The following is an 18,173-nucleotide window of genomic DNA, read 5'->3' on the forward strand; positions in this document are numbered from 1 at the left end:
TCCCCCGCCCACCTGCGCCCTTCCCCCGCCCACCTCCGCCCTTCCCCCGCCCACCTCCAGCCCCCACCCTCCGGCGCTCCTCCCCGCCCACCTGCAGCCCCGCCCACTTGTACTCCTGTCACTTGCACCGAGCAGGTGGGCTTTCGCGCCCCCCACCCCCTCCTCGCAGTACTCACTGTCCCTGTAAAGGTGATTTAATCCCATCCGCATGTCCCAGCTTTACCGAAGACAAGAGGGAAGGTGGGCCGTGGGAGAGCTATGCTGGAGCCCCCAGAGCCGATGGTGTCTCACCAGGCACAGTGGCTCGCGCCTGTAATCCCAGCACTTTGGGAGGGAGGATCGCTTCAGAGCGTTGTAGGCCAGCCTGGGCAACATAGGGCGGTCCCCGTTCCTACTACGACTGGAAAAAAAAAAAAAAAAGCCATTTCGGTTTGGATGAATACAAAAAAGAAAAGAAAAAGATGTTTTCTAGAGAATCCAGCAGGATGCCTTAGTGGTCGCTGACACCTACTCTTCAGCTGCCTACGGAACAGGGCAAGGCGCTGTCTGCAGATAAGGGGCAGGCCAGTTCATAGATGTGTCCATGGTCAGCGGGCACCCCATGGCTTCCACAGACAGGCTGCTGTGCTGATGCGCCGGGGCTTCCACCGGTCTTACTTAATGTGTGTGATACTATCATGTCAGCACCTGAAGTGACACTCAAGAGAAAGGAAAAGATACCAGGCATGGTGGCTCACATTTGTAATCTATCTCAGCACTTCAGGGGGCTGAGCTGGGAGGACTGCTTGAGCCCAGCCAGGACAATAGTGAGATTCTGCCTTTACAAAAATAAAAGTAAAAATTAGCCAGGCATGCTGGTGTGCGCCTGTAGTCCCAGGTGCTCAGGAAGGTGAGTTGGGAAGATTGCTTGAGTCCTGCAGGTTAAGGCTACAATGAGCTATGATTGTGCTACTGCACTCCAGCCTGGGTGACACAGTAAGACCTTGCCTCCAAACAAACAGAAACAAAAAAAAAAACAAGGGAAAAGATGCCAGGTGTGGTGGCTTACACTTGTTATTCCAGAGCTTTGGGAGGCCAAGATAGGAGGATAGCTTGAGGCCAGGAGTCTGGGACCAGCCTGGGCAACACAGTGAGACTCCATGTCTACAAATAAGAAATAAACATGAGGGAGGGAAGGTGAAGCATTACTGAACACCGAAGATGGCTCCTAGGAGGCAGGGACTAAGGTAGTGCCAGATCCAGGAGCATGTGGTATGTGGAGTCCCAGGACAATGGATAGAAGCCCTCGTGGGCTGGGCTAGGTGATACTCTTGGGAAGCAGACGGTGTTGTGCCGAGATTGCAAGCCCGAACACACGATGCCATGGGAAAAGGAGCAAAAATCTACAAGTAATCTCTGCCATTGAAAAAAAAGTCAGTAGTCACAGTGGTGCTGTTTTTTGTGCACTGTCATTGGGGAAATGATGTGGTTTGAGGGAAAGAGCACAAGACCATAGACCTCAGACCAGGGCCTCACTGCCAGCTCCCCACACTGATTCCATTGTTCCATGTGAGCTCTAAAACAGTTTTCCATAGCTTTCGTCCTCTCCGCTTCAATCCTCTCATCTCTAATACGGAGCAAACACCTGGATTGGGATCAAGTATTTTTGGAAAAGATTTTAAAAGCTCCAGAAATGTTAAGTATTACTACTACAAAACGATATTTGAGCCCTTTATATACACATAAAATGGTTTTAGAGGACCTACAGAGTAAGCACAAGGCATTGTTATGTCCTATGGGTGCAGAAGAATAACAGTACATACACACAGAAGTGTAAATACCCGTCTGTTCATTCGTTCATTCATTCAGTAAATTCTGGGTCTTTACGTGAGCCAGGCACTGCACAAGGTCCTGGGTCATCATGATTTAAGGTACTTGTATCCTATTTTATTTCACAAATGATTTGAAAGTTGGGAAAGGGACTGTGTAGATGAGTAGGCCTTCACTGGAGCAAGAGAGATGTAATATTGAAAAGGATGCATGGCTGTAATCCCAGCACTTTGGGAGGCTGTGGCAGGCAGATCACTTGAGATTAGGAGTTTGAGACCAGCCCGGCCAACATGGTGAAACGCCCTCTCTACTAAAAATAGATTTAGCTGGTGTGGTCGTGCGTGCCTGTAGTCCCAGCTACTGGGGAGGCTGGGGCAGCAGAATCACTTGAACCCGGGAGGCAGAAGTTGCAGTGAACCGAGATCGTGCCACTGCCCTCCAGCCTGGGCGTTGCAGTGAGACTCCGTCTCTAAAAAAGAAAAAAAAATGACGCATGGAGATAAAATTTGAATTGATCTGGAGGAAGTTTGTGGGAAGATTAGAGAGAACTTAAACTGACCTCATTTCTTTCAAATGCAGTTTGGTAGAAACCACAAGCAGTGAAAAACAGGAAAAAAAAAAAAAAAAAGCTTTGCATTGTAATGGAAACCTCGAGCTTCTTAGGGCATATTTATTCCATCACATTCTATTCCTTTTTTTTTTTTTTTTTTTTTTTGAGATGGGAGTCTCCTTCTGTTGCCCAGGCTAGAGTACAGTGGCAGGATCTTGGCTCACTGCAACCTCTGCCTCCCAGGTTCAAGCAATTCTCCTGCCTCAGCCTCCTGAGTAGCTGGGATTATAGGCACCTGCCAGCACGCCAGCTAATTTTTGTATTTTTAGTAGAAATGGGGTTTCACCATGTTGGTCACAGTGGGCTTGAACTGACCTTGTGATCCGCCCACCTCAGCCTCCCAAAGTGCTGGGATTACAGGTGTGAGCCACTGCACCAGGCCTATACCATTGTTTCCATGTTCTTCACTCAGCTCTTGCCTCTAGAACTTTAGATGTACTGGAGACCAGTCTCACTCTACAGATTAGGAGAGGAGTAGATGCCTGGAAGCATTCAACACACAACTACTGAGCTCTGCTGTGAATAGCCCAGTGATTAGTGACCAAGATGTTTTCCTTGTCTTTGGGAAGCTTGGGGTCTGGTGGAGTGAATTGACAGAGGAAAATAATTGGCAATGTATTGTGCTAGGAGCTATTTTAGAGGAGAGTGTGGCACATGGTGAAGGCACAGTGTCATTAACTCTATCCCGGGGGCAGGTGAGGAACAGTTGAGCAGAAATGCTCACAGGGAAGGGGAACTTGCATAGAAAATTCTAGAATGAGTAGATGCCGCTAACTTGTATGGCATCTTGGTGTAAATTAGAAAAGGCACATAGCAGTTCATTCTCATCCAGGTGCTTTTTTGCAGTGAACAACCTATACCACTATATGGGGCCATTAAACTTGCCATATAGACAGAAGAAGGAGAGTGGTGAGAGCATTTTGGGCAAAGAAGATAATGTGAGCAAAAGCACAAAGCTGGTAAATTCTGGAAGTGAAAGGACACCGAAGGCTTGAGCTCTAGAGCAGTGATAATGGGGTTGAGGTGGAGAGACCTGATTTAAGAGCTCTGAGGGGCCGGGCGCGGTGGCTCACGCCTGTAATCCCAGCACTTTGGGAGGCCGAGGCGGGTGGATCACGAGGTCAAGAGATCTAGACCATCCTGGTCAACACGGTGAAACCCCGTCTCTACTAAAAATACAAAAAATTAGCTGGGCATGGTGGCGCGTGCCTGTAATCCCAGCTACTCAGGAGGCTGAGGCAGGAGAATTGCCTGAACCCAGGAGGCGGAGGTTGCGGTGAGCCGAGATAGCGCCATTGCACTCCAGCCTGGGTAACAAGAGCGAAACTCCGGCCCAAAAAAAAAAAAAAAAAAAAAGAGCTCTGAGGGTTGGAATGGGTAGGACTCAGCAGGCGATGAGGGTGGGGCAGAGGGAGGACAGAGAAGAAAGTGATTAGATGGACTCCTGGGCTTGAGTGACTGAGTGAATGGTGTGGCACCAATCAGACCCGAGGGACTGAAGATGGAGCAGCCCCACCCAGCTCTCATTCCCCACCGCCTGAGAGCCCTGGTGATTTCTTTCCAGTTTCCTGAGGTTGTCCCCCTTAACATCGGAGGGGCTCACTTCACTACCCGCCTGTCCACACTGCGGCGCTACGAAGACACCATGTTGGCAGCCATGTTCAGTGGACGGCACTACATCCCCACGGACTCCGAGGGCCGGTATTTCATCGACCGAGATGGCACACACTTTGGGTATGTCTCTCCCTCTACAGTCAGCTTTGTAGTCCTAGCAAGTGAGTAGCCTGGGCTTGAGTATGGGACGTTAGTATCTTCCATAGTACCTAGAAGAAGAGATAACATATTGATGGCATTTAATAAATGGGCTTACTGAATTAGATAAAATTTATTTATTTATTTAGCCAAAGGAGACTAAGACAGACAAATTCCAAATAACACACACTGGCTGTAGGAAATTGCTTCAATCCTAGACAATTTAAAATGTTTTATTTTTGTCCCAGCACAGTGGCTCACGCCTGTAATCCCAGCACATTGGGAGGCCAAGACAGGTGGATCACGAGGTCAAGAGAGCAAAACCATCCTGGCTGACATGGTGAAACCCTGTCTCTACTAAAAATACAAAAATTAGCTAGGTGTGGTGGCAGGTACCTATAGTCCCAGCTATTCAGGAGGCTGAGACAGGAGAATCACTTGAACCCTGGTGGAGAGCAGAGGTTGCAGTGAGCCGATATTGTGCCACTGCCCAGCCTGGCAATAGAGTGAGACTCAGTCTCAAAAAAAAAAAAAAAATTATTTTTAGCCAAGTGTGGTGGCTCACACCTGTAATCCCAGCACTTTGGGAGGCCGAGGCAAGTGGATCACTCTAGGCCAGGAATTCGAGACCAGCCTGCCAACATGGTGAAACCCTGTCTCTCCTAAAAATACAAAAATTAGTTGGGTATGGTGGCTCATGCTTGTAATCCCAGCTACTCAGGAGGCTGAGGTAGGAGAATTGCTTGAACCCAGGAGGCAGAGGTTGCAGTGAGCCAAGATCACACCACTGCACTCCAGCCTGGGCGACAGAGCGAGACTCCATCTCAAAATACAAAACAGGCCGGGCGCGGTGGCTCATGCCTGTAATCCAAGCACTTTGGAGGCCAAGGAGGGTGGATCACCTGAGGTCGGGAGTTCAAGACCAGCCTGACCAATGTGGTGAAACCCCATCTGTTTTTTTTTTTTTTTTTTTTTTTTAATAGTTTCACTTTTGTTGCCCAGGCTGGAGTGCAATGGCACGATTTCGACTCACTGCAACCACCGCCTCCAGGTTCAAGCGATTCTCCTGCCTCAGTGTCCCGAATAGCTGGATTACAGGCATACATCACCATGCCTTGCTAATTATTTTTTCTATTTTTAGCAGAGACAGGGTTTCTCCACGTTGGTCAGGCTGGTCTCGAACTCCTGACCTCAGGTGATCCTCCTGCCTCACTTCGTCTCCCAAAGTTGTGGAATTACACGTGTGAGCCACTGTGCCCAGCCATGTTTTTTATTTTTTCTTTTTTTGATTGGGGGGGGTGCTGCTTTTCGGAGATAGGGTCTTGCTTTGTTGCCCAAGGTGGAATGTAGTGGCTATTCACCAGTGTCATCATAGGTCACTGCATACTTAAGCTCCTGGCTCAAGCAGTCTTCTCACCTCAGCCTCCCAAATAGCTGAGATGACAGGCATGCGCCCCCACACGTGACTATCCTAGGCAATATGAGACCAGGAAGTTGTCGTCTGTGTGGAGGGTAATAAGTATAATCTCAGGTGGAGAGTGTAAACAAAAACAGCTTGGAGAGTACATTTAGATCTAGATTATTGGGCTCAGCATTGCTCTGGGAAGGAAGCATGGTGTGTAGCAGTGGTTCCCAGTAGTTTAAAACAACAACAACAACATAGCTACATACCCAGTACAAAAAAAAGAAAAGAAAAAGAAAATTTAATTTTTCTACAATAAAAAAATTTTAAAAACCGAAAAACAAACAAACAAAAACAACAAAAAAGATGAAAGACTGATACAGGGTTGTTCTTTAATTTTGCCAAGAAAAGTCTTTATTTTAAAAAACAAAAACCAGGCCGGGCGCGGTGGCTCATGCCTGTAATCCCAGCACTTTGGATGGCCAAGGCGGGTGGATCACGAGGTCAAGAGATCGAGACCATCCTGGTCAACATGGTGAAACCCCATCTCTACTAAAAATACAAAAAATTAGCTGGGCATGGTGGTGCGTGCCTGTAATCCCAGCTACTCGGGAGGCTGAGGCAGGAGAATTGCCTGAACCCAGGAGGCAGAGGTTGCGGTGAGCCGAGATCGCACCATTGCACTCCAGCCTGGGTAACAAGAGTGAAACTCTGTCTCACTGAGCAAGACACTGTCTCAAAAAACAAACCTCTGTTGTTCCTGTCACTTAACACTAAAACGTCAAAAACACAATCTCAACAACAACAAAATAGCAGCCAGGCATGGTGACACTTGCCTTTAGTCCCAGCTGCTTGTGAGGCTGAGGTGGGAGGATGGCTTGAGCCCAGGAGTTGAAGGCTGCAGTGAGCCATGATCCTACCACTGTGCTCCAGCCTGGGCAACAGAGTGAGACTGTTTTTTTTTGTTGTTGTGGTGGTGGTTTGTTTTTGAGACAGTGTCTTGCTCAGTTGCCCAAGCTGAGTACAGTGGCACGAGCATGGGTCACTGCAGCCTTGACCTCCCAGGTGCAAGCAATTCTGCCTCAGCTTCCCAAGTAGCTGGGACTAGAGGTGTGCACCGCCATGCCTGGCTAATTTTTGATTTTTTGTAGAGATGAGGTCTCACTATGTTGCCCAGGATGTTCTCAAACTCCTAGACTCAAGTGATCCTCCTGCCTCAGACTCCCAAATTGCTGGGATTACAGGCTGCACTGGCTAAGGCTCTGTCTCTTAATAAAGAAAAACCTTTCCCGAGGACTTCTGACAACCTTATGCATAAACAATTTAAAGACTTTATGCCTCTGGTTGTGTGTTTGTGAAATAAGAAATAATTATAGCTGCTGCACAGGCTTGTCAGTGAGGATTATGTAAAGAGCCTTGGTGTGACCCCTAGCCATGTCCTTTTCAGAGTATGTGGCTGGAACTCTTAGCTCCTTCAGTCTGACATTGGAGATGACTAGAGACCTCGAACCAAATGCCCAGGGAGGCAGAAACTCCAACCACAACGTCTCTGTACTGGCCTCCAAGTAGTATTGCCCACATTTTGGGAAAGGTCATTTTTATTCTCAGAAAGGAGCCCCTGGTCAGATAACTTGCTTGGAAGCATCTAGGTTTCCCCAGTGGGCTATCAGCTGCCTCAGTGCTGAGAAAACAAAGTGTCACATCGCTCTGCAGAACTATAAAAAGATGTTTGTTTGCAGGCTGCTTGGGGGAGGAAAGTGCTGGCTCCAGCTGGCGGCTCCCACAGCACTCTTAGCTGGGTCTTTCCCCAGAGTTTTGTTTTTCAGAGCTCACCAAGGTTTGCTAAAGATCTCGAAGGGATTTTGGGGAGGGGAATCTGAGTTTGACTTGAGGTGGAATTGCCTATGCCCAGGTGGCTACAGCTAGAGAGTGACAGTGTCAGGCAAGGGCATGGCAGAAAGCAGGAGATGGTGACATTCATACTTGGGCTGATGAGCTCCTGTGACCTGTGATTCATCAGCAGGAGATGAAGTTGTTGAATGACTCAGATAAAATGGGGGGTTCAAGGCATTTCGCAGGGTGCATTTCTTGCTATATAGCTATGTACCCCCAGCACCCACCATGAAGGCTGCTTGGGCCTCCACCTGGGGTCCATCTCCATTGTCATCGGCTTGCCACACTCTGGTTTAAATGCCTCTGCTGAAGCTGGACCAGTGTGGATGTGGTTGTAGAGTCAGCCATGACTGGATCTGAGCCTCTGGCAGCTGTGACTACTTGAGCAAGAGTGTTCACGAACCTCTCTGGGCCCTACTTGAACCTCATTTACAACATAGAGATAAGATAGCACACACCCCCTAATGTCATTGAGAGGATTACATAGGATAACCCATGAATAGTGGCTGGCATCAAGTAATACTTAGCGAGTGTTAGCTGGTGTTGCATTAGGTCATAGACTAAGCTCTTATTGAGGTAGCAGCATAATCTTGAGGTTTATCACTCTCTTCCACACATACCAGTGAAGTATCTGATTATTCTTAGTAATAAAGAATCTAAAAAGCTGGTGGCTTGCACTTATGGTCCCAGCTATTCGGGAGGCTGAACCAAGAGGACTGCTTGAGCCTAGGAGTTAGAGGCTACAGTGAGCTATGATTTTACCACTGTCCTCCAGCCTGGGTGACAGAACAAGACCCTATCTCTTAAAAAAGAAAAAGAAAAAAAAAGAATCTGAAAAATAAATTAGAAGGACTGAATTTTAAGAAAATAAAAAGTGATTTTATTCAGCCGTGGAATCAGTTCATTCAGACATTAGGGGTAGGCATTTTACCTGCTCTGCATAGCTACAGAATAATACCACTCGCAAGGATGGGGAACACCTAGAACTCTTCTGCATTGCTAGTGGGAATGTGATATGCTGCTGCCACTTTGTTAGCCACATGCTTACACTATGACTGAACAATTCCACTCCCAATACTTACTCAAAACAAATTTGTGCTGTGTCCACTAAAGTTCTTTTTTTTTTTTTTTTTTTGAGATGGAGTCTCACTTTTGTCGCCCAGGCTGGAGTGCAGTGGCATGATCTCAGCTCGCTGTAACCTCTGCTTCCCAGGTTCAAGCAGTTCCCTTGCCTCAGCCTGCTGAGTAACTGGGATTACAGGTGTTTGCCACTACACCCAGCTAACTTTATTTTTTTTTTGAGACAGAGTTTTGCTCTTTTTATTTATTTATTTCAAGAGGGTTTTGCCCAGACTGAAGTGCAATACACAATCTCGGCTCACTGAAACCTTCGCCTTCTGGGTTCAAGCAATTCTCCTGCCTCAGCCTCCCGAGTAGCTGGGATGACAGACATGCACCACCATGCCAGGCTAATTTTGTATTTTTTTTTTTTTATTTATTTTTTTTTTTTTGAGACGGAGTTTCACTCATGTTACCCAGGCTGGAGTGCAATGGCGCGATCTCGGCTCACCGCAACCTCCGCCTCCTGGGTTCAGGCAATTCTCCTGCCTCAGCCTCCTGAGTAGCTGGGATTACAGGCACGTGCCACCATGCCCAGCTAATTTTTTTTTTGTATTTTTAGTAGAGACGGGGTTTCATCATGTTGACCAGGATGGTCTCGATCTCTTGACCTCGTGATCCACCCGCCTCGGCCTCCCAAAGTGCTGGGATTACAGGCTTGAGCCACCGCGCCCGGCCCTAATTTTGTATTTTTAATAGAGACAGGGTTTCTTCATGTTGGTCAGGCTGGTCTTGAACTGCTGACCTCAGGTGATCTACCCACCTCAGCCTGCCAAAGTGCTGGGATCATAAGCGTAAGCCACCGCGCCCAGGCTAAAGGTCTTATCTAGGAGTGTTCATCCCAGCTTTACTCATAATAGCCAAAAACTGGAAACAACTCAAATGTTCATCAACAAGACAACAGGGTAAATAAATTATAGTATATTCATGCAAGAGTATACTTACATAAATAATAACAAACTACTGGAACACACAATATGGTGGATAAATTTCAAAATCATTATGTTGAAGGAAAGAAGCCAGGTATGAAAGAACATACTATATAATTATATGAATTTCAAGAAAAGGGAAAACTAATCTTTACTGATAGAAGGAGAAGTTAGAGTAGTTGCTTCTATAGGGATTAACGGAAGTGGCACGAGGAACTTTAAGGAATGGAATTTTTTTTTTTTTTTTTGAGACGGAGTCTCACTCTTGTCACCCAGGCTGGAGAGCAGTGGTGTGACCTTGGCTTGCTGCAACCTCTGCCTCCTGGGTTCAAGTGATTCTCCAGCCTCAGCCTCCTGAGTAGTTGGGATTACAAATGTGCACCACCCCGCCCAGCTAATTTTTTTTCTTTTCTTTTTTTTTTTTGAAACGGAGTCTTGCTTTCTCACCAGACTGGAGTGCAGTGGTGGAATCTCTGCTCACTGCAACCTCTGCCTCCCGGGCTCAAGCAGTTCACCTGCCTCAGCCTCCCAAGTAGCTGGGCCACCACGCCTGGGTAATTTTTTTTTATATTTGAGACAGGGTTTCACCATGTTGGCAGGCTGGTCTCGAACTCCTGGCCTAGAGTGGTCTACCCGCCTCAGCCTCCCAAAGTGCTGGGATTACAGGCATGAGCCACCGCGCCTGGCCTTTTTTGTATTTTTAATAGAGACGGGGTTTCACCATATTGGTCACGCTGGTCTTGAACTCCTGACCTTGTGATCTGCCTGCCTTGGCCTCCCAAAGTGCTGGGATTACAGTCATGAGCCACCACACCCAGCGGAAATGTTTTATCTTGATCTAGGTGTTGGTTGGATGGGTGTATTCATACTTAAAAAAAATAACTGAACTGTACAGTTAATATTTGTACATTTAATGAATATTTCACCTCAGTTTTAAAACTATATATATATGCATATGTGTGTATATATATATGTGTGTGTGTGTGTATATATATGTATGTGTGTATATGTGTGTGTGTATATATATATATGGGGCTAGATGTCATATCTTTCAATTATACTTACATATACCTAATAATACCTAATATTATACCTAATATTATACCTAATAATAGTAATTGTAGTTGCCTACTGATAACAGCAACTAATAACACTTATTGAAGCTTTACTCTGTGCCAGGGATTTTCTAAGCACTTAATTCCCTAATACATCATGAGGTTTTATTGTTTTCTCCAATTTTACAGACAAGGAAACTGAGGCATGGAGAGGTTAAGTTCAGTTACCCAGTGTAACACCGTTGGCAGTCTGGTTTTAGATTTTGTCCAACCACTGTGTGGCACTGCCCAGGAGCATGAGCTCCTTTTCACTGACACTCTTTCCTTCCTGCTCAGAGATGTGCTGAATTTCCTGCGCTCAGGGGACCTGCCACCCAGGGAGCGTGTTCGGGCTGTGTACAAAGAGGCCCAGTACTATGCCATCGGGCCCCTCCTGGAGCAGCTGGAGAACATGCAGCCTCTGAAGGGCGAGAAGGTGCGCCAGGCATTTCTGGGACTCATGCCCTATTACAAAGGTGAGAGTCAGCTTCCCAGGATGGTGGGTATGAGGAAGGAGGTGTACAAGGCATCTTCGAGTCTTTAGGTCTCTACCAGAACACCGAGGGCAGCATTCATCCAGATTACTCAAGATGGGAGGGAGTGTCCTCGCTCCCAGTCAGGCGGGGGCGATTCAGGTTAAGGTGTGCCTACCTTGCCTATGACAGTCAAGCTAGAGAGATTCAGGTTAAGGTGGGCCTACCTGGCCTATCCGTCCCAGTCAGAAAATTGTGTTTCAGGACAGCCCTCGTCCCATTGGTTTCCCTTTGCTGTGCAGAACCATGACCCTTGTTTAAGTTTGTGCCTTTAATTGGCCCCCCGGTCCCTCCCCCGGGAAATCTGTCTTTCCCCTCCTGCATCCTGCCATCTTCAGGACTGTTTCTTTGTGTATCTCTGCTAGCCTGTCCTGCCCCTTCGCCCCGGTAATGGGTGTTGTGTTCACGCTCATAGACCACTTGGAGCGGATTGTGGAGATTGCCCGGCTGCGTGCGGTCCAGCGGAAGGCCCGCTTTGCCAAGCTCAAGGTCTGTGTCTTCAAGGAGGAGATGCCCATCACCCCCTATGAGTGTCCGCTCCTCAACTCCCTGCGCTTTGAGCGGAGTGAGAGTGACGGGCAGCTCTTCGAGCACCACTGTGAAGTGGATGTGTCTTTTGGGCCCTGGGAGGCTGTGGCTGATGTTTATGACCTGCTGCACTGCCTGGTCACGGACCTCTCGGCCCAGGGCCTCACCGTAGACCACCAGTGCATCGGGGTGTGTGACAAGCACCTCGTGAACCACTACTACTGCAAGCGCCCCATCTATGAGTTCAAGATCACATGGTGGTGAGTAGCCCTAGTAGGCAAGAGTCTCATCAGGGAGGATGTCCACCCTGCTTGGCGGCTCTGGGAGTAAGATCCCTGAAGGGGCTGCTGACTGCCCCAAAATCTGCCAATGCGAGGACCAAGTCCTGAGGCATAGCTCCCAGGGGACAGAGGTGTAGCTCCACTCTCCCTGGCTGCATCTCAGGGTCGGGCTCAGGGCTTGCAGCTGCAGGGACTTGGGCCTGCACTCACCTGGCCTTTCCTCAAGGCCTGGTAGTCTTTCCTTGAGGCTGACAGCTATGGCTTGACCAGGAAGTCCCGAGAGGTTTTGTCAACTTCGTGACCTTGCAAGAGAGTTTCTACCCATTTTAGAGCCACGTTACCAAATCGATGTAGGCCTATTTGCTTTCTCAACTGTTGAAGTGTATTGGTATGAACATGGAACATGATGGGGGATTTACCTGACTAGCCACCTCATAGCCCCTGGCTGGAGGAGAGCGTCTTCTTTCTCAGTGCACCCCTTCTCCTCCAGCAGTAGTCCCCCACATTCTTAAAATGTGGAAAGACTTTTTTTTCTGGAACATGTTCTTCACCACCTTTTGGAGATTTAATCATAGCTGCCAAAGCTATGTACCCAGTTGGCCTTAGAAAACCACAGTGTTTACAGCCCCGTCTTAGGGCCACGGCTTCTCCTAGCTTCCACCACCTTCCTTGCTTGCAGGGTCATCTTCTCACAGGGCTGGAATACAAATTTCAAAGGCTTCTATTGAAGATTCCCTAAGTGAAGCAGGCAAGATGCCTAGATCTTCTGTTACCTTTGACATGTAACATTCTTTTTAGAGGCCCAGAACACCTCCTTGGCTGCTGTCTCATGTGTTAGAATCCAATTTGTGGTGAACCTCTTTGGAAGGGGACTCCCTCTTTAAATGTTGTTGCTTTCCTGCTAACATTCTCCTAGGAGAGCGTCTATTCTGAGAAGGTAAAGGAAGGGCTGGATGAGAGGCACAGCTATCCTAGGAGCTGTAGGAAGACGGAGAAAGCTTCCTTTTGTTTTACTCCTCACATTTCAGAAATAGAAAAAGATTCCCAAGGATCTGTTACTACTGCATTTCCTTCTTGCTCTGTCTACATCCTGGGCCAACAAGTCAGGGTCTGGACATGCATCTCCAAAAGGAAGAGCTATGTAGCACCACTGATCACAACGTAACATTTCCGTGCTGTGTGAAGGGTGTCGCTCTGTAATGTCTCTTCTTCCTGGGTATTACTGAAGGGAGACTTTTTTAAAATATGTAAAGAATTGATGTGAGCCAGGCAAATGCTTTTAGTCCCAGCTACTCAGGATGCTGAGGCAGGAGGATCACTTGAGCCCAGGAGATTAAGACTGCAGTGCACTACGATCATGCCTGTGACTAGTCACTTTGCTCCAGCCTGGGCAACATAGTGAGACCCACTCTTAAAAAAAAAAAAAAAAAAAAAAAAAGACCAGGCGTAGTGGCTCACGCCTATAATCCCAGCACTTTGGGAGGCCAAGGTGGGCAGATAACGAGGTCAGGAGGTTGAGACTATCCTGGCCAACATGGTGAAACCCAGTCTCTACTAAAAACAAAAAATGAGCCAGGCGTGGTGGTGCATGCCTGTAGTCCCAGCTACTCAGGAGGCTGAGGCAAGGGAATCACTTGAACCCAGGAGGTGGAGGTTGCAGTGAGCAGAGATTGCGCCGCTGCACTCCACTCTGGCAACAGAGCAAGATTCTGTCTCAAAAAAAAAAAAAAACAACTAACCAAACAACAACAACAAAAAACACAACTAAATTGAGGAGGACAGCCTCACTGGTCTCAGACTTACAGGAGCAGAACATATGAGATGGGCACAGGGAGAGCTAAAGTCTGTGTCCATATGAGGAAGACAAGGTCAAGCCCTGGGACTTTGACTGAATTCCTCTATGGGGCTGGAATGCAGTGACCTTCTGTTCCCTGTGTGGAAACAAAGATTCCAGAGCATGGTTTTGCATTCCTGTTGTACTTTTTTTTTTTTAAAAATGGTGGAGTCTTGCCCTGTTGCCTAGGCTGAAGTACAATGGCACAATCTCAGCTCATTGCAACCTCTGCCTCCCAGGATCAAGCAATTCTCCTGCCTCAGCCTCCTGAGTAGCTGGGATTATAGAGGCGCACCACCACACCTGGCTAATTTTTTGTATCTTTTTTTTTTGAGACGGAGTTTCGCTCTTGTTACCCAGGCTGGAGTGCAATGGCGCGATCTCGGCTCACCGCAACCTCCACCTCCTGGGTTCAGGCAATTCTCCTGCCTCAGCCTCCTGAGTAGCTGGGATTACAGGCACACGCCATCATGCCCAGCTGATTTTTTGTATTTTTTTAATAGAGACGGGGTTTCACCATGTTGACCAGGATGGTCTTGATCTCTTGACCTCGTGATCCACCCGCCTTGGCCTCCCCAAGTGCTGGGATTACAGGCTTGAGCCACCGCGCCTGGCCATTTTTTGTATCTTTAGTAGAGATGGGGTTTCACATTGTTGACCAGGCTGGTCTTGAACTCCTGACCTTGTGATCCGCCCACCTCAGTCTCCCAAAGTGCTGGGATTACAGGCATGAGCCATCGCTCCCGGCCCCTGTTGTACTCTTTTAGAGGTGGATACTGAGCTCTAAGAGGAAAGGATATTCATGTTCTGAGATCTGTGCTCTCTCCATTGTTCTCATACACAAAGGGATGATCTCTTTTCTGGAGGTGATGTTTCTGCTTAGCCCAAAAACATGCCTCTTGCATTGTTCTAAGAGAAAAGTCTCATTTCAGTTTCTCTGATTGGTGTTACCTACTGCCTATTATGTGCTCATTTTTTTTTTTTTGACAGAGAGGCAGACTATGAGAGAGTCTGTGTGAATAGAGAACAGTTCATTAAGCCCAGTGCTTTCAGCAATCTGGCCTTGACCCCTTCACCTTCCCCACTCTGCCATGGGGCATCGCAGGGCTTGGTTATTTAGAGTCCATGCATGCAAACCAGGGAGAAACTTGCTTGCTCAAATGCAGGTTTGCTCAAAAACAGGTCCTGAAGGCTTGGTTAGGGTTACAGGGATGCTGGGTAAGAACACCGGTCCTGTGTCACTTGCTGGAGGAACCCCTGTTTCTGTGTCACCGTAGGACAAGGCTCTGGGCCAGTAGAGCAGGTAGAGAGGTAACACTGGGCAGCAAGCTGAGTGAAAATTTCTCAATGGAGTGAAAATTCAGTGGCCTAGTTTAGCTATTCTGATGAGAAACCAAAGCCAGGTTGAAAAGTACAATTAGATGTGGTGGGTTCTGGTAACGGCCTCCAAATAAAGGGGTTAGCCCTGTGGAAGTGACTTCTCCCCATCTCATCTCTTTTCAACTCAAAATGGCCAGGCCCAGAACAGAAGAAGGGTCGGGTCTGGAATGAAGGCTCCAAAGGATGAAAGCTTCTCCCTAGTCACAAGGAAGTGCATCTTTATAGAACTGTAAACCCCTCTCACTAGACAAGGGACTGGATTCATCTTGCCTTGAGACAGGCCAGTAGTTATCAGTGAGTCAAACCAAATTGAAAGTTTCAGGAGATGGGACCACATGGTGCGATGCTCGCCATAACAAAATTCCTTAAAAATAAAAAAGCTAATGTTATAGCAACAAAAAAGACTGAACCAAACCACACCGAAACACATCGCATTCCAGGGGAGGCACTCTTTGTGTAACATTCTAAATAGATGAAAGGGAATGATCATCACCTTCCTTATTCTACCTCTGCCTTGTTCACCATGCTGCCCAGTGCTTACCATGCAGAAAGCAGTCAGCTGTACTCTGCAAGTTTCTGTTCTTCTTTGCTGGGTCTTAGGGTAATCTGGGAGCTGTCTGAGCCTTGTGCCTCAGGCTTATTAGGTAATATAATCTTCCTGTTATGGGTTGCTTGTTGGAGGACTATGAAGTCGACATTTATAAGACAGGGTAGAGTCAGCATCCATGTGTAGTCTTGGTCTAAACCGGATCCTGAACAGGTTAAAGCAAACAGCAATAACAAAACAAAAACTACCCACACCGAGCATTCTGATCCCAGTAAGATTTCAAATATTGTGTTCTGCATATGTTCTATCCATATTTGATTCCAATATGCATTATTAAGCTTTCCTGGGTACTGTTTTGCTGGGGCTCTTGCATGAAGGTGGTGCCTGTCTCATGATCCTTAAAAGAGAGGCCCTTTTCATCCAAAGCTGGAGTGTTGGGAACTGGGGTGGGAGAGGCACTTGTGGAATTCTGAAAGAATCATCATTTGTGTATATACATATTGAGTGGGGAAGGATGGGGGTTGGCAAAGGTTGAGGGAGGTGGGACCAAACATTGGGTGTGGGAATAGGCAGTCACCTTGAGTGTGGGAGGTCACCTGGGTCCGTTGCCTTCCTTCTGTACGGTGTTGGGTTTATGTACACAGTATAACACTTCCTGTGTGAGTTCATATACCTGTCTGTGAGTGCTTTGGTGTATGGAGCCTCAGTACTCTCCAAGGGCATTAAAGTCAAGAACTAGAACCTGGGTGCTGTGCCTTTCTTTTTTAGAGATGTGTGCTCATCCCTTCTCTGACCCCCACTTTGCCAGCAAATATATTTTATTTCTGCTTAAAATGTAGTATGTTTGGGGATTCCCCACACAATAAGACAGGCTCTTCTCTGAGACAAGCAGCTGAACTCCTGCCCTGAAAGGGAGGTGGGCCTCTTGAGGACCCTTCCGGAGTTACTCTAGCGTCATCTATGTTTCAGGTGGGCATGAGTCCACCTCAGCCTAGGTACATCTCTGTCCTCTTCTATTGGGACTTCTCCAAGGAAAGAAGAGACTACAGGTGCAGTCATGTGTGTGGCTCACAACCATGTCAGGTAGTTCTGACATAAGTTCCTCCTGTCATATCACCACTTCTTTTTCAGTGGGGAAATAAGCAGCTCTAGATTTATGTGAGCGTTTGTGGGTGGTTAAGACCCTTTCTTGAGGAAAATGGACATACGTTGCCCTTCCTCTTGAAAGCACAGCTTGAGACCTTCCTGGCTAATGAGTGTCCTCATCAAGATGCCCCTTGGAGTCACATCACGGATTAACTCGGAAAGGTGAGTTCTGAAGCACTGAGTAGCTTCATACCCTCCAATTGCTTCCCTTAAATCTGATTATTCTGGCTTCTAAACAAAACCACTGTATCACCTGGGCCAAATGTATTCCCTGACCTAATCACTGAGCAGTCACATAGTAATAGTACACTAATAATACAGGTTGGAAACAGAAGCTCACACAGGTATAGTTTCCCCAAAAGCGCTGAGCTAGTAAGTGGAAAAGTCAGGACTCAAACGCAGAGCCCCTTTCTGAAATGCTCAGGGGTGTTCAACAGCAGGATCCTTCCTTCCTTCTGGCAGCTTAGTATCCTGTCTCTGAGGTTCAGGGCTTCACTCTAGCTGACCTGTGAAAATGTGGAAAGCACATACTCTAGAACAAGTATTAGAATGTCTTCATATTTCAGGAAAAGATTCTAGGAAAAAAGAAAAAAAAGTTCATTTTCACACTGCTATAAAGAGCTACCCTGAGACTGGGTAAGTTATAAAGAAATGAGGTTTAATTTACTCACAGTTCGCATGGCGGGGAGGCCTCAGGAAACTTCTAATCATGGTGGAAGGTGAAGGAGAAGCAAGTCACGTCTTATATGGTGGCAGGAGAGAGACAGAGACAGAGAGAGAGAGAGAGACAGAGAGAGAGAGAGAGAGAGAGGAAATGCTGCTCTTTTAAACTATGAGATCACATGAGCACTCACCCACTCTAATGAGAACAGCATAGAGGAAATCTGCCTGCATGATCCAATCACCTCCCTCCCCTGACAAGTGGGGATTACAGTTCGACATGAGATTTAGGTGGGACAGAGAACCAAACCATATCAGATGTGTAGTCCTTAAGTAGCCCCTACGTTCAGTCAGCTATGTGCCGCTCCACTAAAAAGGACATGATCCTGGCAGACGGCCCAGCCCCAGTAGATTTTTGTAATGGAGGTATCCATACTTCTCTCAGTCATTATTAAAACCAAGAAACAGAATCACATAGCAACACAAAACTTGGAGCTTGACCCTCATTAAAAGAAACTTACAGGTTCAGAGTCCAGTTGAAGAAATCTTATATCTTCAGTATTTTTGTAGAGGTCAGGGTGGTATCATGAGTAGGCTTAAGTCGCTACAATGTGTGAATTTTTATAAATGCCTTGTGGTTTAAGCATAGCATCTGC

General features: G+C 47.1%; 1 protein-coding gene and 1 long non-coding RNA gene across 2 annotated transcripts in view; both read left to right on the forward strand.

The window, feature by feature from the left end:
- Positions 1 to 13,189, forward strand: part of KCTD7 (potassium channel tetramerization domain containing 7) — a 13,922-nt gene extending 733 nt beyond the window's left edge. Inside the window, exons 2-4 of the mRNA XM_032264693.1 lie at positions 3,984 to 4,153; positions 10,906 to 11,084; positions 11,557 to 13,189. Of these exons, the coding sequence (XP_032120584.1) occupies positions 3,984 to 4,153; positions 10,906 to 11,084; positions 11,557 to 11,933 (726 nt within the window). The 3' untranslated portion in view covers positions 11,934 to 13,189. The remainder of the gene's footprint in view (positions 1 to 3,983; positions 4,154 to 10,905; positions 11,085 to 11,556) is intronic.
- Positions 13,190 to 15,063: 1,874 nt separating this feature from the next.
- Positions 15,064 to 17,475, forward strand: LOC116540897. Its single transcript, XR_004264630.1, has 2 exons — positions 15,064 to 16,794; positions 16,945 to 17,475. It is a non-coding gene; the product is annotated as an uncharacterized LOC116540897 (long non-coding RNA).
- Positions 17,476 to 18,173: the final 698 nt, after the last annotated feature.

Source organism: Sapajus apella, unplaced genomic scaffold (genome assembly GCF_009761245.1).
Source record: "Sapajus apella isolate SASKATOON/1434 unplaced genomic scaffold, GSC_monkey_1.0 scaffold146, whole genome shotgun sequence".
Lineage (NCBI taxonomy): Eukaryota > Metazoa > Chordata > Mammalia > Primates > Cebidae > Sapajus > Sapajus apella.